The sequence below is a fragment of the Sturnira hondurensis genome, unplaced genomic scaffold (genome assembly GCF_014824575.4).
Source record: "Sturnira hondurensis isolate 20B ecotype Veracruz unplaced genomic scaffold, ASM1482457v3 Scaffold0015262, whole genome shotgun sequence".
Taxonomy (NCBI): Eukaryota; Metazoa; Chordata; class Mammalia; order Chiroptera; family Phyllostomidae; genus Sturnira; species Sturnira hondurensis.
Window position 1 is genome coordinate 706,022 of NW_028087893.1, and position 27,523 is coordinate 733,544.

Genomic DNA, 27,523 nt, shown 5'->3' on the forward strand with positions numbered 1-27,523 from the left:
AACCTAAGGATTAAAGACTATTTTCTAAGCGCTTTTCTGTATGCACACACTCCATCAGACAACTCAGATGACTCAGATTTCACCGGTTGAAGATTCCTTGAGCCACAGAACACAAGTGCCCAAACAGGAAGCTCCTGCGGTCTGTGGTGGACCATCCACCTGAAGGGCAGCCCGCCGTGAGTTCCGTGTGTTACTGCTGGGAAGTGTCCCAGCAGTCCCAGCAGTAACACTCGGACAGACGCGGTAACTGGCACTTGTGGCAAGTCACCTCACGAACTAAGGTCTGGAGGTATTGCCAAAAGAATGAGCAATTACTGAGCACCCCCACGTACTGGACTGAGCTAAACGCTCCACACACCCTAAGTGGGAGGCTCCACCTGCACCGCACCCACCGGGAGGCTGAGGCTCAGGGAAGACCAGCCCCATAGCTAACAAGACACAGCCAACGCGTGACAGCCAGGACCTGCGTCCAACTCTCTCCCCGCTCCCAAGTTCACCTTCCCAAGGGGCCCAGAAACACAAGAAAATTCTACACACGTCAAGACTAAGAACATCACTTTAGAGGTTAACTTTACAGGTACTGGGCAGATTAGCCCCAAGAATCCAAAGAACTCCTTGCGAGCCTCTACTGCTGCCTCACACACAGAACCGGAGAGCACAAAGCCAAGGAGCTGCACCGCGTGCGTCGGCCACCACGCAAGTCACTCTCGGAGACGCCCACCATGCAGAGTCAACTCTTTAGTGACTCAAAAAAAAGAACGTGCAATTAAAATTACTCATCTTTCAGAGTCATTTGGTGGGCAAGACGAGAAAACAGACACTGTGAATCAGAACCTCCGTGAAAGGGAAAGGGCTGTGTAACACTGGGTTTTACATTAAGAAAATCACTGGAAGTTTTGTGGCAAAATAACAAGAATTCTCCAAAGGTTACCTCTAAAAAGCGAAACATCACAGACAAAACATTTTTCGTATGAGGACGAAGATGTTCATTGGTTGGTATTCTGTGAATTATTTCAAGAACTAGTTTCCGCAGTTGCTGGTGGAAAAAAAAATTAGAAACATAAATATAAAACCCTTCCAGGAGTTCCAAAGTCACCCTCCTGCACTCTCCAAGTGTCACACCACCATCTGGGCCCAGCATTGGTGACCCCCTGACCATGGGGGGTCCCGCTTAGGAACACCCCTATAAACTATTTCACTGTAATCCAAAGCATGCAAATCACCACTTGCAATACTTCTGCAGCAGTGTACTAGACCAATCAAGCACGTTGAATTTTTCCTCGTTCACACCTTACCCCAGGCAGACAGGGCACTAGGGTGTGAGTGTGCAGTAGATTTACGAGGAAAGAGCAAGACAGCATGGGACCTTTCACGGAGATCTCCGTGGGCAACCTCAGTTCAGCTCCTACCATGTCCTCTCTGATTGCTCCAGACCCAAGGACTGATGCCATCCAGAGCTGCACTGAGCTTTCATGATTCTGTCTATGGAGCTCGCAAGTAAAAAGTAGACCAAATATGTAAATATGTACACATATCCTGAAATGGTGCAACATAAAAACGCTTCATTCAGCCCTGGCCGAGGAGCTCAGTTGGTTAAAGCACCAACTGGATATGCCAAGGTTGTGAGTCTGATCCGTCAAGGCACGTGAAAGAATCAACCAATCGCCCTGTCTGGTGTGGCCCAGTGGATGGAGCGCTGGCCTGTGAACCAAAGGGTCGCTGGTTGTATTCTCCAGGCCAGGCACATGCCAGGCTGGAGGGCTAGGTCCCCTGTAGGGGGTGCAGAAGAGGCGACCAAAAATTGGTATTTACCTCCTCTTTCTCTAAAAATAAATAAAATCTTTAAAAAGAAAAAATGATGTGATGGGACTGCTTTAAAAAAATCATGAAGCCCTGGCGGGTGTAGCTCAGTGGATTGAGCGCGGGCCTGCAAACCACACGATCGAGGCTCAATTCCCAGTCAGGGCACATCCCTGGGTTGCAGGCCAGTTCCCAGTGGGGGACACACAAGAGGCAACCATGCATTGATGTTTCTATCCCTCTCTCCTTCCCTTCCTCTCTAAAGATAAATGAATAAAATCTTTTAAAAAAATCATGAAGAGGAGAGGGTATAAAGAGCAGGTGGGGCTGGAAGGAAAACAACACTGGCCATGAATTACAAGAATCGAAATGAGTAAGAGTGGAGTTTGGACAACAGGTACGGGGAGACTCAAGACCACTGTTCCTCCCTTGTACACTTTCCCATTCACTTCCAGTAAGCAGTGCACCACCCACCAGCACGTCGGCAAACGTGAGAAATTAAAAACGTGGAAGAGACAGACTTGACAAAATAAAACTGAGACACTCAGGGGGAAGGCGAGGGCCTTGGACACAGGTGCCCTCGTGTGACGGAGCCTCTTCCATCTTTAAGTGGAAGCACAGAATCCCTTCCGTTGTTTTAATCCTACCACACGCTAACTTTTTCTCATGGATCTTTTTAACCAGATTACCTGGGCTGGTTTCTCCTGAAGAAACTGAACTTCTCCATCTTGCAGAAATGTAAGAAATCGAGGGATGATATGCTCCAGGAATGTAGAATATTGAGGAGATGACGTCACATTCTAATTATATGAAAATAAAAGATATCCCCAGTAAGTCTGTGTACATACTTTCATTTCAAATTTACATTGTATCACAATAACCTGAAAAGAATATAAAACACTGTACCAGAGTCAACAGTAATTTGTAATACTTTTAGATGCTCTGGTGATAACGGAGTTTTAAATAAATCAGGATGAGTGTTGCCACTGAAATCCAGTCCAAGAATACTGAATGCTAAAATTCGCTGCTGGAACCTGGCCAGTTCCAGGCTGACTCCACTACCCCAAGGGCGACACCGCGAAGACGTCACTCAGCTCCCAGACCTGAGCTTCTTCCCCAGAGAAGCAGAGAGCTGAAACACACTGACGCCCTTTTCCAACCTAAAACTGTGACTGCGAATTAGGTCAAGATGAGTTAGATTATAATCTAACGTAATCCATTACCTATCCTAGCACAAATTATGAAAGGAAAATAGGAAATGAAACTATACTTTTGAGTAAAATGGCTACTTGGGCAGTTTGTGGATCCCACTTAGGATTATAAACCTCTGCACCCCAACAATGCCAATTAAGAAAGGGTTTTTCCCATCTGCCCTGGCGCCGGGGGCAGGGGGGGCTCCATTGCCTGCACATCTCCCCAAACACCAAAAGGTCGCAGGTCCCACCTCCAGTAGGGGCACGGGCAGGAGGCCGCCAATTGATGTTTCTCTCCCTCAATCTGTCTCTCTCTCTCCCCCACCCCACCTCCTTCCTCTCCCTCTAAAATCAATGGTGAGGATTAAAAATGAAAAGGAAGTTTTGGAAGTGGATTCAAACTCAGTGTGACACCCAAGTCCTTTACTCCTTCTAAAGTCTCACCAGCTTATTTAACAAAGACACTAAGCTCCTGTCAGGTGCTCAGAAGAGATAAAATCATAAAGACAGTATGACATTCACACCCTCAGGGGTGGGGGAGGCAGCAGTGTGCTGGAGAAGTCAGATATCAAGAGAATCTTTTTAAAAGATTTTTTATTTATTTATCTTTAAAGAGGAAGGGAAGGAGAGAGGGAGAGGAGAGAAATATCAATGTATGGTTGCCTCTCATGTGCCCCCTGCTGGGAACTGGCCTGCAACCCAGGCATGTGCCCCTACTGAGAGTCAAACCGCGATCATGTGGTTCGCAGGCCTGTGCTCAGTCCACTGAGCTACACCAGCCAGGGCTAAAATCTTTTAAGTCCAAAAAAAAACAGGGATAGTGTAAGCAGCTCCAGGACAACTTCAAGCATTCCAACATTCACATCACAGGGGCACAAAAAGGAAAAGAGAAAGAGCAAAATATTGGAAATCTATTTGAAAAATTATGAGAGAAATCTTCCCTACTTTAGTGAAGGAAATAGACATGCAAGTCCAGGAAGTACAGAGGGTCCCAAACAAGACAGATGCAAAGACCCCTCTCCAAGACATGTCATAATTAAAATGCCAAAGGTTAAAAGATAAAAGGAGAATCTTAAAAGCAGCAAGAGAAAAGCAGTTAATTATCTACAGGGACGTCCCCATAAGACCATCAACTGATTTCTCAAAAAAACTTTGGCCAGCTAGAAGGGACGGGCAAGAAATATTCAAAGTCATGGAAAGTAGGGACCTACAACCAAGATTGCTCTACCCAGCAAGGCTATTATTTAGAATGGAAAAGCAGAGGAAAAGCTTCCCAGACAAGAAAAAAACTAAAGGAGTTCATCACCACCAAATCATTATTATACACAATGTTAAGGGATCTCTTACTAAGAAAAACAAGATCAGAACTATGAACAATAATCTGGCAGTACCTACATATCTACCAACAAATGAATCTGAAAAACTAAGCAAACAAGAAGAATAGTCAGAATCATAGATATGGAGACCGTTTTCATGGTTGCCGGATGCGAGTAGGGTGAGGGGATTAAGAAGTACAAACAGGCAGTTACAGAGTAGCCATGGGGATGTAAAGTACAGCACAGAAAATAGCCACAGAACTTACAGGCATGACCCATGGACATGAACAATGATGTGGGGACTCCCTGAAGGGGAAAATGGGGAAACATTTTTCTCCCCAAATGGGGAAACACTGGGACAACTGTAGTAGCATAAACAATAAAAATAATTTTAAAAAGAAAAATGTATTTCATGGAAATGTAAACAAGCAAAAGCTGAGTAGCAATACTTACTATCAGACAAAATAGATTTTGAAACAAAGACTATAACAAGAGACAAAGAAGGACTCAGCAATTCTAATTCTGGGTATTTACCCAATAAAACCCAAAACACTACACCAAAAAGTTCATTGCAGCATTATTTACAATAGCCAAAATATGGAAGCAATCTGATAAAGTTGTGGTACGCATCTACAATGGAATATTACTCAGCCATAAAAAAGAAGAAAGAAACAAAGAAATCTCGCCATCTGCAACAACATGGAGGGACCTAGAGGGTATTGTGCTGAGTGAAATAAGCAGAAACAGAAAGACAAATACCACATGACTTCACTTATACATGGAATCTAGAAAATAAATTAAACCCACAAACAAAACAAATTCATAGATACAGAGAACATGTTACTGGTTGCCAGATGGGAGCAGGTTGGGAGGACAGGTAAAAAAGAGACAGAATTAAGATGTACGAAATGCCAGTTATAAAAGCAGTCACGGGGACGTAGAGTACAGCATAAGAAACATAATAATACTATGATAACTGTGTGATACCCCATATGTACTAGACTCACTGGGGTGATCATCTGGTAAGTTATATAAATGCCCAATCACGATGTTATATACCTGAAACTAATATAATACTGTATGTCAACTATAACAGAAAAATAAAAAATTATTTTTAAAAACTGCTCCTCACCTTTTACTGCCAAAGCTTAAAACTTTACGAAACACTCACACTCAAGGACTTACAGGACAGGGATGAGCCTCGCACTGAAATACCATCAGGGTCACCCAGGAACCACGCTCACCTGCACAGCAGCCCTGCCAACCCAGGATTCCACAGCCTTCACACATCTGAGCGCCAAACTCCTCCCGTGAAGACACGCACTGAACAAACTGTCCAGTTACCCTGCCAGTATTTTAACTCAGCCCTGACCTTTTTGATCCACGTGAATTTTTCAGGGACTTCTAACGCAACACTTCCTTATTTCCTGTCCTAAAAGATGGCCCATATGATATTTACTCAGCCTAAAATCTTATCACTGAGTGGTTAGTGAAATGAATTTCTAAGAGTCCTGAAATCATCAGTATTTTGTTTCAATTTCACTCACTTCATTTAAATATTTTTTCTGGGATGGTAGCAATGGTAATTTAAAATCACCTAGTGGTGGCCATTCCAGTATTTAATTCTTTGAGGGATTTCGTCATCTGAATTTAAGGTATTTAAGAATTTAAGGTAAATGTCTATGCCGTACAGATTTCAAAAGTCACTTTTTGGAAAAGCCCAAGTATCCTGATTTAGTAACTTTTAATTCTGCTAATTTTATCAATACATCTGAGACCAAAGCCAGGAACTGACGTGCTGACTATCAGACACTAAACAGGGGAAAAAGAGGTCAGACACTCGACCCGGAGAGCCCCATGCCTCTCCCACAGCCCCTAGCCCCGGCAGGGCTCTGGTTCCCTCCTACAGGTTCTTCCCGTAGGTAAAACGTGGAATGCAGCCCGGCGGGAATCTCCGTCAGTTGGCACGTTGTCCTGAGAGGCCAAGTGTGCAGGTTCTACCCTCAGTCAGGGCATATGCAAGCATTGAATAATAAATGCATAAACACGTGAGACTCAAAAATCGAAGTTTCTCTCTCAAATGAATAATTTATTCTAAAAAATGCAGAATGCAGAGCTATCTTTTTCTACACCCTACCTCTTTTTTCTGTTTTTTTTTTGTGTGTGTGTTTAACAATTTGCATTAGCAGCTTGGGCAAAAGAGAAACTCTATAGCTTAATCTCTAAATATCTCGGGATTTTTTTTTCCAGCTCAGTTTAAGCCAGCAAGTCTTTGAAAACGACTATTAAAAAAAAAAAGAAAATGAGCCCTGGCTGGTGTGGCTCAGTCAACTGAGCACCCACCCGCCTACAAATCAAAAGGTCACTGGTTCAATTCTCAGTCAGGGCACTTGCCTGGGTTGCTGACCAGGTCCCCAGTTCCGGGCATGAGAGGTAACTGATCGGTGTATCTCTCCCACACTGTGGTTTTTCTCCCTCTCTTTCTCCCTCCTCCTCTCTCTAAAACTAAATAAATAAAATATTTTTTTTAATGAGAGTACTGTCCATTACTACAGATACTAGCATATCTGGTTGAATCCCACTAGCATTTATTTAATATTTACTAATTCAAATGACCATGCCAGAGGCTGGGAAATATTTTATCTATTGTTCTTAATCATATTGCGAAAGGTCTTATAATTCCCACATTAAAATAAGACATGTGACTGTCTAATCTGCCTAGGAAACTAAATGGCACCATATTAACTATACAGTTGACAAAACGCTAGAGAACAATTTTCAGGTGCTAGACAAGAGGCAGTGGAAGACCATGACCTCCAAGAGAAGGGGAACTCACAAGCTGAGCCCACGATCACCATGCCTCTCTGGCGAGGTCCCATCTCCCAGCCTGGGCTTAGCAGGCTGGGGCCCAAAGAGATCGTGGTGGTTCTACAGAACAAGCACCAGAGAGCAAACCTGCAGGCAGAGCTCCGGAGGAAAAGGAGCTACGGGATGAGGGTGAGTATGGTCTGCCATGTATCCCCGAGACCTTGACTGATGAGAGCTGAGCTACATGTAAGGTAAGGTAGTGTAAGACTACCTGAGGCTTGCCCTGGCTGGTGTAGCTCAGTGGATGGAGCATGGGCCTGCGAACCACACGATCACAGTTCAATTCCCAGTCAGGGCATATGCCTGGGTTGCAGGCCAATTCCCAGCGGGGGACTCATGAAAGGCAACCATACACTGATATTTCTCTCCTCTCCTTCTCTCCTTCCCTTCACCTCTAAGGATAAATAAAATCTTAAAAATAAAAAAAAAAGACTACGTGAGGCTTAACGGACAGTGGCAGCTCTGGGGCTGAAATGACCAGAGACACCAGAGTTCTGGCAAAATTAGAGGGTGCTGGGTCCAACCTAGCCACAGCGCAAAGACCTTAACACCTCAGTAACACCCCAGACAGCCAGCTGAAGAAGGACCATTTCCTAGAGTAAGGACTATTGAGGACTCCTTCCAACACATCCTACGTAAATTCAGCCTCTCGCCTAACACCTTGGGCTTCCCACAGATCCTCCCTACCACAGCATAAAACCAAGATTAGCCAGCAACCGGAACACCAACTACAATAACAGTATCAACACTCTTCAAAGGGCAGTAACAGAATGCAGTCCCCACAGTTCATACACAATATCCACTACACAACCAAAACCACTAGCCATGCAAACAAGCAGGACAACTGTGCCCCACCCACAGCCAACAGAAACCAACTTTACAGTGTCCTGATGCTATGCGTAACTTAGCTTTACAGCCGTTATTACAAACACACTCAAGAATGAAAGATATGGTCCTAACAGATATACACAGGAAACCTGCAGAGAAGTGAAATCTATCAAGAGCCAAATGGAAATTCTGTGACAACAAAGTTTTAAAATGCAAAAATTAAATATATATAAATAGAAGTTTAAAAGTAACATCCCAGCAGACTGGAGATGGCTGAAAAAGTCAATGAACCTGAAAGCAGGTCACCAGAAATTACCCCAACTAAAACACAAAAAAGAAAAAAATTCAGTCACCCTGGCTGGTGTAGGTCAGTGGACTGAGCACCAGACTGCGAACCAAATAGTCATTGTGAACCAAACAGTCGCTGGTTCGATTCCCAGTCAGGGCACATGCCGGGGTCAGATCCCCAGTGGGAGGGTATGAAATAACCACACACTGATGTTTCTCTCCCTCTTTTTTATAAGACTTTTTATTTATTTATTTTTAGACAGAGGGGAAAGGAGAGAGAGAGAGAAACATCCATGTGCAGTTGCCCCCCACATACCCAAGACCAGGGACCTGGCCTGCAACCCAGGCATTGCCCTGACTGGGACTCGAACCAGCGAGCTCTTGGTTCACAGGCAGGCACTCAATCCACTGAGCCACAGCCAGGGCTCTTTCCCTCTTTCCACCTCTCTTCCCCCTGTCTAAAAAAATAAAATAAAATCTTAAAAAGAAAAAAAAATCAGTAAAAAAAAAACATTTAAATTTAAAAAAGGGAAAAAACTGAAAAATGAACCTGCCCTGGCTCAAATAATCAAAAAGATGAAGGCAAGAAAGCAATTACAACACCCATATGCAAAATACTACTCTGGCATATGATAACTGAATTTGTTTCTAAATATAAAGAAATAAATAAATGAATTAAAAAGTTAAAATGAAAGATTTTTTTCCTGAAAGTTTGGGCCAAAAATGTGGGTGCACATTATACACGGCAAAACACAGTATATACCTAAAAAGTTACCACAGTTAAAAATTAAAAAGTGGCCCTGGCTGGTGTGGGTCAGTGGATGGAATGGCGGCGTGAGAACCAAAAGGTCACAGTTAAGATTCCCAGTCAGGGCACCTGCCTGGGTTGTGGATCACAGCTAATCGGCAACCAATCCATGTATCTCTCACATCGATGTTTCCCTCCCTTTCTTTCTCCCTCCCTTCCCCTTTCTCTAAAGGTAAATAGTTTGGTTTTTTTTTAATTTAAAAAATGTTAAACAACCAAAACCAAAGCAACTATCAGTAGTATGAAAAAGCTGGACAACACAGTGTAAAAACTTTCAAGTTTCAATTTTAAAATACAATAAATTACATTAACAGAAATAATATTTTTGGAATAACTAGTGAAAAGACTGACAGAGAAACAACAGGAAAGCTCATGAGAGTATTTACCTCAAAATGAAAAGCATAAATTATAAAGATCATACCTCAAAATTTTCACTAACTTCTTGCATCATTTTTAACTTGGTTTCATCAGCTGTAAAATGACAAAACAAATCATCAGGTAATTGCAATTACTTTAAGGATGTTCCTAAAATTACTGGATTGAATAGGAGAAGCAATCAGATCTTATCAGTTTGACTGTCATGGCCCCACAGAAGGCACACAGCTAGTTCCCTACAGCCAGTCACACACATTCACACTCCCAGACATACGTGTGCATGCACAGACCCAAAGAAACTCACACACGCACCCATGCACACACTCGTGCCTCTTTGGGGCTCCAGCCAGTAATGCTCATCACTCTGCTTCTCCACAAGGCAGGGAAAGAGGAAATGGAGATAAAGTTAATATTCCCATTTATCTCCACGTGTGCAGTCTTGGAACTGAGATGCACGAGTCTCATTAATGCATTTCTTAATGGCAAAAAAAGAATCAACTTACGGGTATTTACATCAGTGAGAGCTGCCACAAACTGAAGGTATTTTTTCATCAGAGTGGTTTGGTCAACCACCGTGGCCCCTTGTGTTGCCACAAATGCCATTTTTCTTCTGATCTAGTTTACTTCTCAAGAGAAAAGTATCAGGTCCATGAGTTCACCCAGCCTAGGAAAAGAAATACACAAATTAGCCAACTTATTTTTTTAAGATTTTATTTATTTACTTTTAGAGAGGAGAAGGGAGAAAGAGAGGGAGAGAAACATCAATGTGTGGTTGCCTCTCACATGCCCTGTACTGGGGACCTGGCCCACAACCCAGGCGTGTGCCCTGACTAGGGATGGAACCAGCAATCCTTTGGTTCTCAGGCCAGTGCTCAATCCACTGAGCCTCACCAGCCAGGGCAAATTAGCCAATTTATTAAGGGCACAAGCTCACAATCTCTACAAAAACCCTACCTAAATGCCTGTATTTATCTAAATATTTTCCCATTCATCCAGAATGCACTGGAGTCAGGTGCATTCCCCCTGCCTTTTAAAAATTAAAATTTACCTAAATCCATTTTACCTATTAATTTCTAAACATGATTTTTCTAGACAGATGCTTTTCTTTCCTTCCATATTTCCTTCTTTCACCAGGCCAGGGGTCAACTACGTTCTTTATATTCTCTCTATAAAAATAGAGATGGGTAATAAATATTTTAGGCTTTGTGGCCATGAAGTCTGTCACAACTATTCAGCCAGATACCACATAAATGAACAGTAGCTATGACCCAATACAACTTACTTCTGGACACTGAAATTTCAACTTCATATAATTCTCACATGTCATGAAACATTACTTTTCTTTTGACTTTTTCCCAACCACTTAAAACATGTAGAAACCATTCTTAGTTCACGGGCTGTATAAAAACAGGCACCAGGATGCATCTGGCTGGCTGGCTGGGGCCTGGCCAATTCTGCCCTAGGTCACTTGTTCTCCAACTTCAATGTGCATGAAATCACCAGGAGCCCGAGATGGATTTCCAAGCCTAACCCAGAGACAGTGGTTCAGTGAGCAGCCCCGGAAGCTGCAAATAGTTTGCAGCTGGAATACGGTAGGCATTCAAAAAATGCACATTGACTAAATGAATAAATAATCTAAAATAGCATGTCAGTGAGTCACAAACAGGCTGTTGACCACACTCTGAGAAACACCACTTCAGACTGGAAAAGAGGGAAACTTAGACGCTATTTTAAAAGCCCTCACAAGGGTCTGCAGAAGCTGGGGCAATTGCTTACCCACCCTCCTTTTTATCTACCTTACTCCAGTCGCCTTAACAGGCAGTTTCCTGACTTGATTTTCTTTCTTCAACAGACACACCAGTAACTCTTCTGGAGACCTTTGTAAAGTTTTGCTTTACCGGATACTGGGGCTCACACTTCTGCCCCCACACCCTGACTCCACAAAGCCCTTTCTGGTCACTCTCCCAGAGCCCCAAAAGCGCTGCTCCGATGAAGAAAGGACACCCACAGCTGCACCACCGTAGCATACACAGCCCACCACAAGTCCCACTCCTCTGGCTCAAGGCAGGAAAACACCCAAAAGAGGCCAAAGGAAGGGATTCTGTCCACTCCGCTGGATGATGACCAGACTACAGCTTCCTGTTTCAGGTCACACTCCCTCCTTTAAACGGAGAAGGTTCCACACCCCCATCTTCATTCCGGACACACAAGACTCTGGGACATGGCCTCTCCCTGCCTAGCAAATTTCTGGTCGCCCTCAAACTTCTTAACGGCTCGGACCCCCGTTACAACCGGACTCATCAACTCTTCCCTTTCCCAGGGTCCCCAGGGACCTGACTCCGCTTTCCAGCCCGGAAGGGGTGGGGGTGCCTCAGGTGCGAAAACGTCCCATCCCGCCTATCTGTTGGGGAGTAGCTCGAAGACTCGGGAGGCCCAGGGTGCAGGCCTGGCTTCAATGGAGCCCCTGCGTCCGGACCCAGGTGAAGAGGCCTGAGCCTGTGCGGCACCAGGCACTCGGGCAAATGGCCCCACCGCCCGCCGCCGCCGCAGCCGGACAGCGAGGCGGCGCCGCCGCCGGGCCAGAGGGGGCGCTGTCCTCGCCGCTGCCTTCGCTCTGCACACTGGGCCAGGTGGGCCAGGTACCTGCGCACAGGCCTGGAGGGGCCCGGCTGAGCGGGAGCACCTCGGGGCAACGGCGCCCAAACCCCACGCTCCACCTTCCCGGGCTCCAACGGCCCTCCGCTTCCCTCCTTTTGTCACCGTCCCCAGACCCCGAGCGCCCGCCTCCCAGGCCGTGCTACGGAAAGCGCCGAGGACCAAGATCCGCTCCGCTCATCCCCCGCCTCCCGCGACTCCTGCTGCAATGGACAACAGCGTAGGTTGCGGCTAAGGCTGGTCCCCGCGAGAGACTGAGGGTCCCCGGCACAGGTCGAACTCCCTCTGCCACCCCACGGACCCGCCACGCCCCACAGATCTCCCCACGCCTGGACCGCGTCCCATCCGTTGGAGCCGCCGCACGCGCTTCCCGGGACCGTTCCGCTCCACTCCCGCACATACCCCGAATTCGGTGCAGGGCCTCAGCAGCCCCGACCCGCGACCACCGACGAAACACAGGCCCCCGCAGAACCGCCACATGCAGTCCCGCCCCCACTTAAAGCCGGGCAGCCGCGGGAGAAATAGGCCCGGGCGCACCGCCCCTAAATGGGTGCGGCCTGGGCTAGGAGCGGGAGGGGCTGTGCGGCACCTGCGGGCCCTCGCGGCCCTTTAAGCCTTGTCTGCGTGGGCGGAGTCGCGGGCAGGGATGGAGCTGCAGGGAGTTACCTACCACATCTATTTCCTTGGGCTTCTGCCCTAAATCTGCTTGCCGGAGCCAGACTCCGCGAGGGTGCGGGAGTGACGCTCGGCGACTGCTTCCCGCGTGGGCACCCGATAGCGGGGGTCTGGTTCGGGAAGAGGCCACCCATGAACCGAACATTGCAGGCAAGGCGCGGTTTTCTCCCCCCTCCCCCGCCACACACACACTGCTTTCTCAGGCTCCTCTTAGCCCGAGAAGGGGTGGGGGAAAGGAAGGTCTTTGGAGAGTGGAAGGCAGGAGACAGGCCAATAGCATGTAAGCAAGGGAAAACCCTGGTGTTCTGCCTGAAGGCGGCCGGCTGGGTCATTTGTTTTGCAACTGAATCACCCCAAGGCTGCCCCCTCGGGCAAGATGCCTGGACCTAAGCCAAGATAGTGAGACCCCCGCCAGTGGGGCAGAACGCCCTGGTGCCCAGATGTCAAGGCATGGACTCCACCGAACACGCTGAAAGAGCGCTCTAGAAGAACAGGAACCTTTCAGGAAAGGATCCAACACAAGACACGCGAAAACCCAAAAATATCAATAGGCAAGTGAATGCTGTAGGAACTGTAAACCACAAGAACGTTGATGGCGAGAGGAATGAAATAGGGAAGGACCTGTGACGCCAAGGAGGGCGGGAAAGAGAAATGGACCAGAAAAATGTCAGAGGCGGAGACTGGCGTGAGGGGTGAACGTGATTGGACCAGGTACACTGGGCTGAGATGCGGTACTACCAGACTTTTGGCACCAGACATCCGGCATCGACTAACCCCTCCCACCTGGGCCGACCCCCTAGATCGACCCGACTGTTCTGAGATACTGAACCTGGGGAAGGAAGGACCAAAGCTCCAAGGAATCTCAGCGGTCGTTCACGCCACCCACCTTGTCCCTTCCACAGGCCGACTGGAAACGGCGGCCGCCCTCACCTACGACTTCTGTTGCTTCCACCAGGGACAGAGGCGGCGACCCCAGCTCACGAAGCGCACCCAGATCGCCGCCCAGGGCTTCACAGTCGCAGCCATCTTGCTGGGTTTGGCTGCGTCTGTTGCCTGGCCTTGAAAGCTCTGCATAAGCCCTAGCTGGTGTAGCTCAGTGGGTTGAGTGTGGGCCTGTGAACCAAAGGATTGCGGTTGGACTCCCAGTCAGGGCACATGCCTGGGTTGCAGGCCAATTCCCAGCAGGGAACCCATGAGAGGCAACCATACATTGATATTTCTCTTCCTCTCTCCTTCCCTTTCCTTTTTTAAAAAGGAAAGAAAGCTCCGCATAGTTCGTGTCCAGGCCCAGGAGCACCCACCAGCCCTGACAAATCCCTTCCATTTGGGTGTGGCATATTTCTATTTTGCCTCACCTTCTCCACTCCCTACTTAATAAACTCTGATCCACTTGTAATTTTATCAGTTCATTCCCAGTCTCGCCCACAAGGTGTCTGGCCTTTGGTTTTAGGTGTGAACGCACAAAAGACTGCAGTGGCCCTAAGAAATGATATAACCTGATGATTCCCAAACCTCCCTGCCAGCGAGGGCACTCATAAAAAGCAGAGATTCCCTAGGGTGATACTATTTGGGAGAGGGAAGAGGATCTTTCCAATAACTTCCAAGCTTGCAGGAGACATGCCTTAAGACCAGGCTTGCAGTCATCCTGACAGAGGCAGGGGTTCGGCCCTCCCCTGTGCTTCTGCTTCTCACACCCCTCACACCTCCTGAGAGCACCTAAGACCCCACAAATCCAGACCACCCTGCTGTGGTTCTTGCTGCACTTAACAGAACGGGAAACGGGCTCAGAGAGCAGTATGGTGCAGTGGACGGAGCACAGTTCCAGAGCCTGTCAGTGCTTTGTGTGCCTGGTGTCTTGGAGTTGAGGAGGAAAGGAGGCTGGGGACCTGAGCAAACTGCAAGACAGACCACCTGTCACTTTTGCATTGGTGTGCACTGTCAAACAGGTGTTCCTGGTCTGTGGCTGCAGTCAGCTGGGAAGTGCCAACTAGGACCTAGTTCCTTTCATGTGTGACTCCATTAATTCCAACACAGGCTGCAAGCAGGCAGGATGGGAAAGGAAGAGCAAAGAAGACACCCACTTCTTCAGCACCCTGCCACAGTCTACATTTGAGAAGTGCATGACCTGGGTCAGCTACATTGCTTGTCCCGTCTGTGTTCTCTCAGCTTAAGGCAATGGTAATGTGAGTAGAGCAGGCATTGTGGTGTCCCTTGCCTCAAGACTCAAGGACATAGATTGATAAGGACTATAGCACAACTAAAGAGGATGGTTACAATTTTCTAAATGTTTTCAATGGATTTAGAGGGGAAGGGAGCGAGAAAAACATCACGTTGTGGTTCCACTTACTTACGCATTCACTGGTTACTTCTTGTATGTGCATTGACCAGATTTTGAAGCAACAACCTTGCTGTATCAGGACAAAGCTCTAACTAACTGAACTACCCAGCCAGGCCAAAACAAGGTGCCTGCCTCCAAACCAAAAGGTCACTGGTAAGATTCCCAGTCTGGGACATGCCCGGTTGTGGGCCAGGTCCCCGGTTAGGGGGCCTGCAAGAAGCAACAAATCTGTTTCTCTCCCACATTGATGTTTCTCTCCCTTCTTCTCCCTACTGTCCCCTCTCTCTAAAAATTAAAAAAAAATTGTAAAAGTAATTAAAATTATTTTTAAACAATTATTTATTAATTAGTTGACATACAATTTCATGTTTCAGGTGTAGAACATACTGATTACACACTTATATACCTTACAAATACCCCAGTTAGTACCCATATGACACTATACACACTTATTACAATATTATTGACTATATTCCCTATGCTGTACTTTATATTCCTCAGTAGTATTTCTTAACTGTTACCATTACTGTGTACCCTAAAAAAGCTATGTTTAATCATAAAACTCAGATTTGACCTTATTTGGAAACAGGGTCTTTAGAGAGGTAATCCAGTTAAAATGAGACTAAGGTGGGCCCCAACCCACTATGACGAGTTTTCCTTATAAAAAAGGGGAAATCGGGACAAAGACAGACGCACATAGAGGACAGGCCGTGCGAAGGTGAACTCAGGATTGTAGTGATGCATCTACAGGCCAAGGACCGCCAGAGCAGTGAGTGGGGAGATGATGGAAGCCAAAACCACCGTCCCCTGGGGCCTTCAGAAGGACATCCCCCTCCACGAGAGGAGGGCACTCTGTGGCTCTAAGACACACGTGTCACATGCTGTCACAGCAGTTCTGTGGAACTAATTCAGCTGGCAGTAACTCTAGTGTTTTTAGTTACTGTGCAGGTCACAGTATTTTGAAAGAAGCCACATCTATAGCTTCTGCTGCAGGGCAAGAAGGTGTAGTCAAGGCTTTTTATCCCAAATCCACAGGGGGCACAGCTGAAGGAAGGGGAGCCCTGGGCCCTCCACAGGCAGAGCCCCAGCCAGTCCCACAGAAGGGGAGCTGGCAGAGGCCCCCTTCACCGGCCTCTCTGCCAGGCTGAGAAGAGCCTCCATGGGGAGCCCCTGCTCTGGCTTCTGCTCCCCCACTTCAAGCCCCTGACGCTCTGGGAGCCTTATGCCTGCACTGCATGATGGGAACACCAGGAGCCCCATCTCACAGGCCGGTTTAAGGACCAGAAGAGGTCAAAGTGGCAACAGCATTCCGTGAGACTGACGGGTTCCTTCCTGCTGTGGGTGGAGGCAGCAGACTCAGGCAGCCCAGGGGGACCCCTTCCAGCTGGGAGCTCCCGGCTTCCAAGCTAAGAGCCTCATCTTCTCTCAAGGCCATGGGGTTCAGGAAGTTCTAAGCACAAACTGAGCCCTGACACCATTTGTGGCTTCCAGAGAAATGAGAATGGTAATAAATAAGTGTAAAAAGAGTTAACAACACACCCTTTAAGCCGAGAAAAAAATACATCGGGAGGGACAGTCACAACTCTGTGCACTGAGAGGCGGTGTGAGGGGCTGGGCCACAGGGCCAGGAAGGAATGAGGGTGAGAGGGCCAGTGTGTTCCCTGCCCGGCCCTGGGCCATGGGGAGAGGGAGTGGGCTGTGCAGCAGCTGCTGGAGGCTTCCCTCCCCTCTGCCAGAAGCAGCTGCTCCTCCTCTGCCCAGGGCCTGCCCAAGCTCTGTGGCCATGCTGGTGGCAGGCCCCTAGCGGGACAGTGGCGTCTGCTTCAGGGACATGAGCACGGAGCGCAGGCGGGACACGTCTTTGCACTGCTTGCTGCTCTTGGGGTTGAAGTCACACAGCTGGGCCACCTTCTCCCACTCCGTGCCTGGGCTGTCCTCCTTGGATTCCTTCACGAAAGCCTCCTCTGAGGCCCTGCGGGTAGAGATGGGACACGGGTCTCAGAGCCTCAGGGCCGCCTGCCATTGCCCTGCATCAGCGATGCTCTGCCCCTGCTGAGCAAGGCTGCTTTGCCCCGCCTACTCTGGGCCACTTTATCCAGAGGTGTCCTCCCCAGCCCTGTGCCCTCTGACCTCAGCTCCCAGGAGCTGCCTTGGCATCAGGCAAAGCCTAGGCTGGTCCTGCCTCAGGGCCTCTGCACTTGTCACCTCTTGTGGGAACACTGTTCCCCCAGACCGACTGCTCACAGCCTGTTGTTTCTTGTCATTTGGGATCAAATGTCCCCTGCTCTGTGGCATCCCCCTGCATAGCTGATCCTCCACCGTGGTCAGAGGGTGGTGGTGGCAGCCAGTCCTTGCAGTTGATCAACATTGGGGTAAATTGCTCCTACTGACATACCAACAGCAATCAAGGCTCAACTATGAGAGCCGGGCATACACAGCCCACGTTGTTTTGCAGGGGTTCGGCACACCGGAGTACCCTGCCTTGGTGATGGGGGTAGCTGTGCCACTGGGCCCTACAGAACCTCTACTCCATAGCTGGTCTACCTAACACATAGGAGAAAAGACACAGAGCTTGCCCAACTGAGGAAACAAAGAGATAGCTCCCAAATGAAAAAAACAGAACAAAACTCCAGAAACAGAACTAAACACTAAGGAGAGGAGCGCTCTATTAGACACAGAGTTCAAAACTGTTCATAAGGGGGCTCAGTGAACTCAGCGAGCACCTCAGCAGCAGAAAAGAGACCAAGTGAAAGATGAAGATGCACAAACTAAAATAAAAACTAATTTAGCCCTGGCTGGCATAGCTCAGTGGATTGAGCGTGGGCCTGCGAACCAGAGGATCACAGTTCAATTCCCAGTCAAGGCACATGCCTGGGATGCAGGCCAGTTCCCAGCAGGGAACTCATGAGAGGGGACCACACATTGATATTTTTCTCCTTCTCTCCTTCCCTTCCCCCCTAAAGATAAATAAATAAAATCTTTAAAAAAAACTAATTTATAGGGAATCGGCAATAGAGTAGACGAAGCGGACAGTCAAAACAGCAATTTGAAATATAAGGAAGCAAAAAATAGCCAATCAAAACAGCAAAAATGGAAAAACAAAAACAACGAAGACAGTGTAGGAACCCTCTGGGACAACTTTGAGCACTCCAACTCTCGCATCGTGGCCACACTTCAGGGATAAGAGAGAGAGAGCAAGAAACTGGAAACCTATTTGAAAAAGTAATGGCAGAAGACATCCCTAACCTGGTGAAGGAAAGAGACAGATAAGTCCAGGAAGCACGGACAGTGCCAGACAAGATGAACCCAAAGAGGCCCATTCTAAGATACATCATAGATGAAATGCAAAAAGTTAAAGACAAACACAGAATCTTAAAAGCAACAGAGAAAAGCAGTCAGTTACCTACCAGGAAGTTCCCATAAGACTGTCGGCTGGATTCTCAACACAAACTGCAGGATTGATGGAACTGGCAAGAAATATTCAAAATGATGAAAAGGAGAGACCTACAACCAAAATTACTCTACCCAGAAAAGCTATTGTTCAGAATCAAAGGACAAATAAAGAGCTTCCCAGACAAGAAAAAGCTAAAGGAGTTCATCACCACCAAACTAGTATGATATAAATGTTAAAGGGTCTTCTTTAAGAAGAATCAAAAATAAAGACAATAAAATGGCAATAAATACATTATCAACAAATGAATCTTTAAAAAGTAAACCTCCAGTCAGAACAAAAACAGACTCATAGAGAGTATCTTGACGTTTGCCAGATGGTAGCAGGATTCAGGGGGATGAGAGAAAAGGGTGAAGGGATTAAGAAGCACCAGGTGGTCACGACATAATTGTCCTGAAGTCCTGAAGACATAAAGTGCAGCACAGGGGAAAAGCCAATCGGATCTGATGACAATAGATGCTGTTGGACAGGCGGCAGATTTATTGGGATCATCACTTAGTAAGTTGTGATATGTGTCGAATGTGACTGAAAAATAAAAATGATTAACTTGAAAAAATAAAAATAATAAAGATCTTCAAAACCTACCTTTCAAAGCCTTCTGTGTGCTAATGCTCATGGGTGGAACAGTCATGGAGACAGAATCAGCCACATTCCCAGCATGTCTGAAGGCAGAAGTATTGTCAGCCTAGGATGACTGTCATGTCTGTGAGGCCACAGCCTTGGGACTGATCCATCTTTGCTTTTGGTTGGAATCAGAGCAATCTGATCAGAACAGGGGGGAGGAGCAGGGTGGGGCCATAGGCGGAGTTTGCCCAGGCATGGTAAACAGTCTAGGACAGGAATGGCTGAGTAGAATGCCTCTACGGCACATGCAATTATGAGCAAAAAGGTTTGAAAGAAAAGAAAGGCTCTAGGGATCCTTGGCTGGCGAGCTTGCTGGCTCTCTCTCTTCTTTCTCAGTGATGGCTGGGTGATCCTGCTGCAGTTGCTTTCCTTTCCCAGGAGATAGTATTTTGAATGGAAAGAAACTCCTGGCACCGTGTAGGATAAGGGCAGCCCGGCAGAGGGTGGCAGCGTTACTCTTCTTTGGGTGTTCTAGAGAGGCCAGGCTCTGAGCCAGATTCTGCCATTCTCCAAAATTGGGTAGGTTTTGTATCTCATGTTGTTTTAGTTTGTGAACTAACCCTATAGAAATAAGATATTTAAATCTAACAGCGGGGCCCTGGCTGGTGTGTCTCAGTGGATTGAGCACCAGCCTGTGAACCAAAAGTTGCTGGTTTGATTCCAGTCAGGGCACATGCCTGGGTTGCTCCCCAGGCTCCTCACGGGGCCTGTGAGAGGCAACCATCTGATGGGTCTCTCCTTGTCTTTCTCCCTCCCTTTCCCTCTCTCTAAAAATAAAATAAATAAGATCTTTAAAAATAAATAAATAAATTATCCCAGAGCAAAAAGAATAAAGAAGAGCGTTCTAATTAGTTTAAATTATTTGTTTAAAAATCTTAAAACCAATAGGGGAATGTTAGAAGTCAGGTGTTAGAGTTTAGTCTTAATTGACAGGCTTAAGTGAAAGGTGTTATCCAAATCTGTGAAGGTTCTGAATAAAGACTCCTTTCCTTTATCACCAAACCTTTGCCTCTGGACTTTAGCCTAGCAGGGGTGTCCAACCTTTTGGTGTCTCTGGGCCACACATTAAACATACAAAAACTGGTGAGCGAAAGAAACTTTCAAGTAAATTTACGATTTTGTGTTGGGCGGCATTCGTGGCCATCCTGGGCCACGTCACTGGTTGGACACCCCTGGTAGAGGGGGTGCACAGAAGGGCTGCACCTTGTGTTCAGTAACAAAACCAACCAAACCAGCCTGTGCTGATGGCGTGGATCCAACCATAAGGATGAGAGGGAATGAAGTCAGCCAGTCACAGCCTCTAGTTCCTCTGCAAAGAGGTACCAATGAGAACCTCACGAGCCCCACCCTAGCTGGTGTGGCTTAGTGGATTGTGCACCTGCCGGGGAAACAAAAGGCTGCAGGTTTGATTCCCAGTTAGAGCACAGATCTGGGGTGCGGGCCAGGTCCCCAGCTAGGGGTGTGTGAGAGGTAAATGACGAATGTCTCTCTCCCTCTTTCTCCTTCCCTCCCTCTCTCTCTAAAAAATTCCATCAAGAGGAATAACAAATTGATGTTTCTCTCCCTCCCCTTCCTCTCTCTAAAATAAAAAATTTATATATATATATATTAAAGATTTTAGGTATTTATTTTAGAGAGAGGGGAAGGAAAGGAGAGAGGAAGAGAAGCACCCATGTGTGGTTGCCTCTTGAGTGCCCCCTTCTGGTGACCTGATCCACAACCCAGGCATGTGCCCTGACTGGGAATCAAACTGGCAACCCTTTGGTTCACAGGCCACGCTCAATCCACTGAACTACACCAGCCAGGGCTGTATATGAGATTCTTTTTTTTTTAAAGATTTTATTCATCTTTAGAGGGGAAGGGAAGGAGAGAGGGAGATGTATGGTTGCCTCCTGTGCGTCCCCTGCTGGGAACTGGCCTGCAACCCAGGCATGTGCCCTGACCGGGAATCAAACCATGATCTTCTGGTTCGCAGTCCCGTTCTCAGTCCACTGAGCTACACCAGCCAGGGCTGTATATGAGATTCCTAAGAGAATCACTGAGATACACTAAAGACAGACAGTCAAGGGATTCTACATTGGATGTGTGGCCATGCAAACCCTTTCATGTTCAGGAGGACAGCTAAAAATCCCAGACAGATGAAAGAAAGGATGTATGGAGAGTTCCACGGCACTCCTGCTTTCATGCCAAACTTACTCCCTTCTGTTTCAATGTTCAGTCTCTAAGGCCTTAATAGACATGAAACTGATTTGTCATTGGGAAAATTAAATGAAATGGTGGACTCTCTCAAACTCTGTTCATCCTCAAATACTTCAGAAGCTGAAATGCATGCCTAAGACTTAACGGTTTATTTTTCTATCCTTTTAGGGACCTGAACATTTTGCAGGGGGCAGGAGGGGTGGACACCAGAAAGTTTATTTGTGTTTTTTAAATTTATTTAACATTTATTGTATTTTATCCCATTACCATTTAGGGTACCTGGACATCTCTGACCTCCCTTCACACTTGAGTTTGGTCAGTACAGTGAAAATGTCCCACCTGGGGACACAGTTCCTGGACTGTGAGTCCTGAACCAGCTCACCTCTTTCCTCTGAACTTTGCGTCTCTCCCCATAAAAGGAAAACACCTGAGGACCCATTCCAGCTCTGACTGTACAGGATGGAGACCTACAGGAATGTGGCCAGCACCAGCCATTTAGCACACGGGGTTTCCGCATGAGTTCCCAAGGCCTATTCTCTGCATCCACCTCCCTGGCCTTCACCTGCAGACAGCAGAGATTGGTAGACAAAGATCCTGGATGCAGGAAAATTGTAGAGGCTCCTGACTTTCACTACACAACTGCATGACCCCTAAGGATCCGTGTTGAGGGCAAAGGGGAACTAGCCAGAACATAGCTGTAAGGAAGCAAAAGGTGTTTTACTAACTAAGGCAAAGAGGCTCCAGGACACACCCGAAGAACAGGGTGTGTTCCAGGATGTGGTGTAAGAGCAACAAGGTTAGTCAGGCAGATAGCCATCTGGACAGTTACTAGGGAGGGAAATTTTACCCCTGTGCACAAGCTCAACTGACCAATCAAGTAAAGGAGCACGAGCCAGTGCACGAGTTAACTCACCAATAATCAGTAACCCTATTGTGCCCCTGAGCCAACCGCTAACCGCCACATCTGCTTCTGTATCCAGCTTGCTTGCGCGCCTCCATAAAACCCTAAGCCTGTAAGCATTTGGCGCGACTCTCATTTGCAGCCCTTGCGGGCACCGTGTCTCCAGACACTTTGGAGAGTTCGCCCCTGTGCAGGTTAAACTTGGCCAATAAAGTAACATCTTTGGAACCCCGAAAGTCTCCGACATTTGTTCTCGCAGTTGTCGAATGCAACAATCCACATACAAGGTCAAGTAGGAATTGATGACAGAGAACCAACGCCCTGGAGGCTTCACAGTTCTCAAGAGATCCAAGCAAGCAATTCTTTCTGTGCCTATTAATGAAACTGGCATAATACCCCTTGCCTGCCTCACTGCAAATGAAACAATGCACCTGAAAGTGCTTTATAATTTACAATGAGGGAGAGACTGCGCAAATCTTCTCTATAAGGAGGAGCAACCCGATAGAGCTTGGCTACAGCTTCACATTTGTTCTAGAAACAGTATTGCCATTTCCCTCTGGCATGAAAGAATAAAAAGAAACTCGCCTCAAGGCAATGGGACAAGTTCAATCACCAAACCCACACAGTAGGTTAACCATTTATTTACTTAATTGATTTTAGAGAGAGGGAGAGAAAAAAAACACTGATTCGTTGTTCCACTTATTTATGCATTCATTGGTTGATTCTTGTACATGTCCTGACCCAGGATCAAACCTGCAACCACAGCGTATGAGGATGTCACTCTAAATAACTGAGCTTTCCAGACAAGACTATTTATTAAGCACTAGTCACATCCTAAGCACCACTGGGGATTTAGTAGTGAACAAAATGGGAAGTCCTTATCCCCAAGGAGATTATGTTCTGGAAAAGAGACTCAGAATATTAAGAGGTAAATAAATACTTAGTATACCATCAAGTATTTACAAGTGCTATGAATTCAAATAAAACCGGGAAGAATTAACTGGGTGGTAAAGGGTGCTATTTTTGAAAGGGTTGTCCCAAAAAAGGCTTATTCTGGAGAAACTAGCCCCATGAAAGTTAAGACCAGGGACAGTTAGATGACTGGAGAGAGGTGTAAGGAACAGTAAGTTAAGACCCCAAACTGTGGGGAGTCTTTTATTAGGAAAGGGAAGGGTAGAAAAAGATAAATTCTGGAAAATACCATTAAGATGCCAAGGGACCCAAACAGGTTAATTTCGCGAAAAAAATGACGAAGGATAAGCGAACTTTAACCAATGTCCAATCTGTATTGAGGAGGAAGTATGAGAAGTCTAATAGGGACCCTCAACCAGGGCAACCACACATTAATGTTTCTCTCCCTCTCTTGCTCCCTTCCACGCTCTCTAAAAATAAATGAACGAATAAATAAATTAACTGATCAATAAACAAACAAATAAATAAATAAGGGCCCTCAACCTGTCAGTGCAGGCTCGCCGAGTTGGCTGTGTGAAGTCGCACACCCAAGAAGGACGTGAGAAACTTGGAAGCCAGGATGAAGTCCTGAAACCAGGATAAGGAGGGGAGGGGGCGGGGCAAAGCCCGAGACCCTGACCAGTCAATACGATTCTCTTAGGGACGGGCACCGCCTTGTTGGAGACCACAACCAACCCCACCTCGGCCAGGTTCAGCCACACAGATTTGCCGTGGTACCAGGCGTGTCGAATGTGAGCTACGGACAAAAAGAGGGAGATCGTGGAACTGTCAACTCCCCAGCCGTTCCGGCCAGACCCCCTGACTCCTGAGCCCCGGCTGCCTCACCACTCGACCCGTAGCGCTGCCTACAATCGAGCATTCCGGCTAAGACGCTTCCGGTTAACACTGTAACCGAATTTCTGCCTCCGGGACTTCCCCTTGGACTTGGAAATCGTGCCGAGCACCGCATTGGCAACTCAGTACTCAGCACCTTCACTTCCAACACCTCCCGAAGCAAACCGAACCCCCGGGGCGCGCACGGTTGGCGGGCATTTTGGGAAATGTACTCCATCCCGTACCGGTACAATGCTGATTACTACGACTCCCAGAATGCAATGGGCTGCTGCGCCTGCGTACAAAGCTCAGCATGTTTCTTTCCCCGCCCCGTTTCATTACTTCAGCAGGAGGCGGAGCTTAGGATACCCATTTTCTCCCGCTGCCTGTTGACCTAGACATGACGACTCCTGGCCCTGTGACTCCAGATGTACCCTTTGAACCATCGCAGCCCCCAGTCATTGAGGGCTTTAGCCCCAGTGTCTACAGCAATCAGGAAAGCTTCAAGGAAAAGTTCCTTCGCAAGACTCGCGAGAATCCAATGGTACCCATAGGTAAGCGGTTACTGAAGGAACTGTAGATGGAGAGGACAGTGCTTTCGGGAGGAAGTGAAATAGGAAAGGACCAAGGAGCCTGGTGGGTCCAGAATGACAACGGACCAGACTCGTGTCGAAGGGGCCGGACGGTCAGAGGTGAATTTGATTGGAGCAGGAATGGGATGGGGCGGACTGTGTAACTCCCAGAACCCTGAGGGACCAACACCTCCTACCTCTTCCCCCACCACCACCCGCTCCACACGCACGCAACCCAACGACACGTGCTCCTGAACTGAGATCTCGACCCCTGAAAAGAAAGCCCAAAGCGGGGAGGGGACTGTGGGGATGAACGTACCACTCCGCACTTGCTTTGTACCCCTCCTCAGGCTGTCTGGGCACGGTGACCGCCCTCGCCTACGGCCTCTACTGCTTCCACCGGGGTCAAAGCCATCGCTCCCAGCTCATGATGCGCACCCGGATCGCCGCCCAGGGCTTCACGATCGCAGCCATCTTGCTGGGTTTGGCTGCATCTGCTCTTAAATCTCGACCCTGAGCCCTCGGCCTCACCTTGAAAGCTCCTCGGAGTTCATTCCCAGGCCCAGGAGCAACCACCAGCCCTGCCACCGGACTTATTCCCTGACAAGCCCCTGTGTCAATGGGGGAGGAAGTGGCCAATTGAATAGATCACCCCCACCCCCGCCCAGGAATCTTAGGTTCCCTTCTGCTTGGGTGTTGCATACTTCTATTTTGCCTCACCTTCTCCACTCCCTACTTAATAAACTCTGATCCACTTGTAATTTTATCAGTTCATTCCCAGTCTCGCCCACAAGGTGTCTGGCCTTTGGTTTTAGGTGTAAACGCACAAAAGACTGCAGTGGACCTAAGAAATTATATGACCTGGTGATTCCCAAACCTCCCTGCCAGTGAGGGCACTCATAAAGAGCAGAGATTCCCTAGGGTGATACTATTTGGGAGAGGGAAGAGGATCTTTCCAATAACTTCCAAGCTTGCAGGAGACATGCCTTAAGACCAGGCTTGCAGTCATCCTGACAGAGGCAGGGGTTCGGCCCTCCCCTGTGCTTCTGCTTCTCACACCCCTCACACCTCCTGAGAGCACCTAAGACCCCACAAATCCAGACCACCCTGCTGTGGTTCTTGCTGCACTTAACAGAACGGGAAACGGGCTCAGAGAGCAGTATGGTGCAGTGGACGGAGCACAGTTCCAGAGCCTGTCAGTGCTTTGTGTGCCTGGTGTCTTGGAGTTGAGGAGGAAAGGAGGCTGGGGACCTGAGCAAACTGCAGGACAGACCACCTGTCACTTTTGCATTGGTGTGCACTGTCAAACAGGTGTTCCTGGTCTGTGGCTGCAGTCAGCTGGGAAGTGCCAACTAGGACCTAGTTCCTTTCATGTGTGACTCCATTAATTCCAACACAGGCTGCAAGCGGGAAACATGGGAAAGGGGGAGTAAAGAAAACACCCACTTCTCCAGCACCCTGCCGCAGTCTACATTTCAGGAGTGCATGAACCGGGTCAGCTACATTGCTTGCCCTGTCTGTGGTTTCTCAACTTAAGGCAAAGGTAATGTGTGTAAAGAAGTGCATTGTGGAGTCCTTTGGCCTCAAGATTCAAGAAATGGGCCCTGGTTGGTGTGGCTCAGTGGGTTGAGCGCCAGACTGCAAACCAAAGGGTCCTCGTTTTGATTCCCAGTCAGGGCACCTGCCTGGGTTGCAGGCCAGGTAGCCAGTAGGGGGTGAGTGAGAGGCAACCAAACATTGATGTTTCTCTCTTTTTCTCCCTCCCTACCTCTCTCTGGGAATAAATAAAATCTTGTAAAAATATTTTTTAAAAAGATTCAAGAAATTGTTATGGATTGGTAAAGACTATGGCACTTCTAAGGGGAATAGTCACTTTTTTTAAAACTGTAGACATTATTGTATCATCCCTCAAAAAATGATACATTTGGGTCCCAACCCTAGTACATAAGATTTGACGCTACTTGGAAATGGGGTCTTTACAAAGGTAATCCAGTTAAAATGAGACTAAGGTGGGCCCCAACCCACTATGACTAGTTTTCCTTATAAAAAAGGGGAGATCGGGACAAAAACAGACGCACATAGAGGACAGGCCGTGCGAAGGTGAACTCAGGATTGTAGTGATGCATCTACAGGCCAAGGACCGCCAGAGCAGTGAGTGGGGAGATGATGGAAGCCAAAACCACCGTCCCCTGGGGCCTTCAGAGGGACATCCCCCTCCACGAGAGGAGGGCACTCTGTGGCTCTAAGACACACGTGTCACATGCTGTCACAGCAGTTCTGTGGAACTAATTCGGCTGGCAGTAACTCTAGTGTTTTTAGTTACTGTGCAGGTCACAGTATTTTGAAAGAAGCCACATCTATAGCTTCTGCTGCAGGGCAAGAAGGTGTAGTCAAGGCTTTTTATCCCAAATCCACAGGGGGCACAGCTGAAGGAAGGGGAGCCCTGGGCCCTCCACAGGCAGAGCCCCAGCCAGTCCCACAGAAGGGGAGCTGGCAGAGGCCCCCTTCACCGGCCTCTCTGCCAGGCTGAGAAGAGCCTCCATGGGGAGCCCCTGCTCTGGCTTCTGCTCCCCCACTTCAAGCCCCTGACGCTCTGGGAGCCTTATGCCTGCACTGCATGATGGGAACACCAGGAGCCCCATCTCACAGGCCGGTTTAAGGACCAGAAGAGGTCAAAGTGGCAACAGCATTCCGTGAGACTGACGGGTTCCTTCCTGCTGTGGGTGGAGGCAGCAGACTCAGGCAGCCCAGGGGGACCCCTTCCAGCTGGGAGCTCCCGGCTTCCAAGCTAAGAGCCTCATCTTCTCTCAAGGCCATGGGGTTCAGGAAGTTCTAAGCACAAACTGA

General features: G+C 47.8%; 2 protein-coding genes across 11 annotated transcripts in view; one reads left to right on the top strand and one right to left on the bottom strand.

The window, feature by feature from the left end:
- The window catches only part of TRRAP (transformation/transcription domain associated protein), a 122,347-nt gene extending 108,431 nt beyond the window's left edge, over positions 1 to 13,916 (bottom strand). For 7 of the 10 annotated variants that reach the window (XM_037064413.1, XM_037064409.1, XM_037064410.1 and 4 more), the window contains exons 1-5: positions 12,534 to 12,617; positions 9,980 to 10,140; positions 9,523 to 9,572; positions 2,490 to 2,600; positions 932 to 1,036 (exon numbers count right to left, since the gene is read on the bottom strand). In XM_037064413.1, the coding sequence (XP_036920308.1) occupies positions 932 to 1,036; positions 2,490 to 2,600; positions 9,523 to 9,572; positions 9,980 to 10,079 (366 nt within the window). In that variant the 5' untranslated portion in view covers positions 10,080 to 10,140; positions 12,534 to 12,617. Of the gene's footprint in view, positions 1 to 931; positions 1,037 to 2,489; positions 2,601 to 9,522; positions 9,573 to 9,979; positions 10,141 to 12,083; positions 12,214 to 12,533; positions 12,618 to 13,787 lie in introns of those variants that run through there. The other 3 variants (XM_037064408.1, XM_037064407.1, XM_037064405.1) reach the window with 3 other exon arrangements.
- Positions 13,917 to 24,427: 10,511 nt separating this feature from the next.
- Positions 24,428 to 25,442, top strand: HIGD2A (HIG1 hypoxia inducible domain family member 2A). The gene is made up of 2 exons (XM_037064415.1): positions 24,428 to 24,658; positions 25,027 to 25,442. Exons 1-2 carry the CDS (start codon positions 24,505 to 24,507, stop codon positions 25,191 to 25,193), a joined length of 321 nt encoding a protein of 106 aa, XP_036920310.1. The 5' UTR covers positions 24,428 to 24,504; the 3' UTR covers positions 25,194 to 25,442.
- Positions 25,443 to 27,523: the final 2,081 nt, after the last annotated feature.

What these genes read in the sequence shown, in the direction of transcription:
- HIGD2A (XM_037064415.1), top strand. Translation starts at nt 24,505, where the DNA reads ATGACGACTCCTGGCCCTGTGACTCCAGATGTACCCTTTGAACCATCG. An exon ending in GAATCCAATGGTACCCATAG is followed by an intron (nt 24,659 to 25,026) that starts GTAAGCGGTTAC and finishes ACCCCTCCTCAG; the next exon opens with GCTGTCTGGGCACGGTGACC.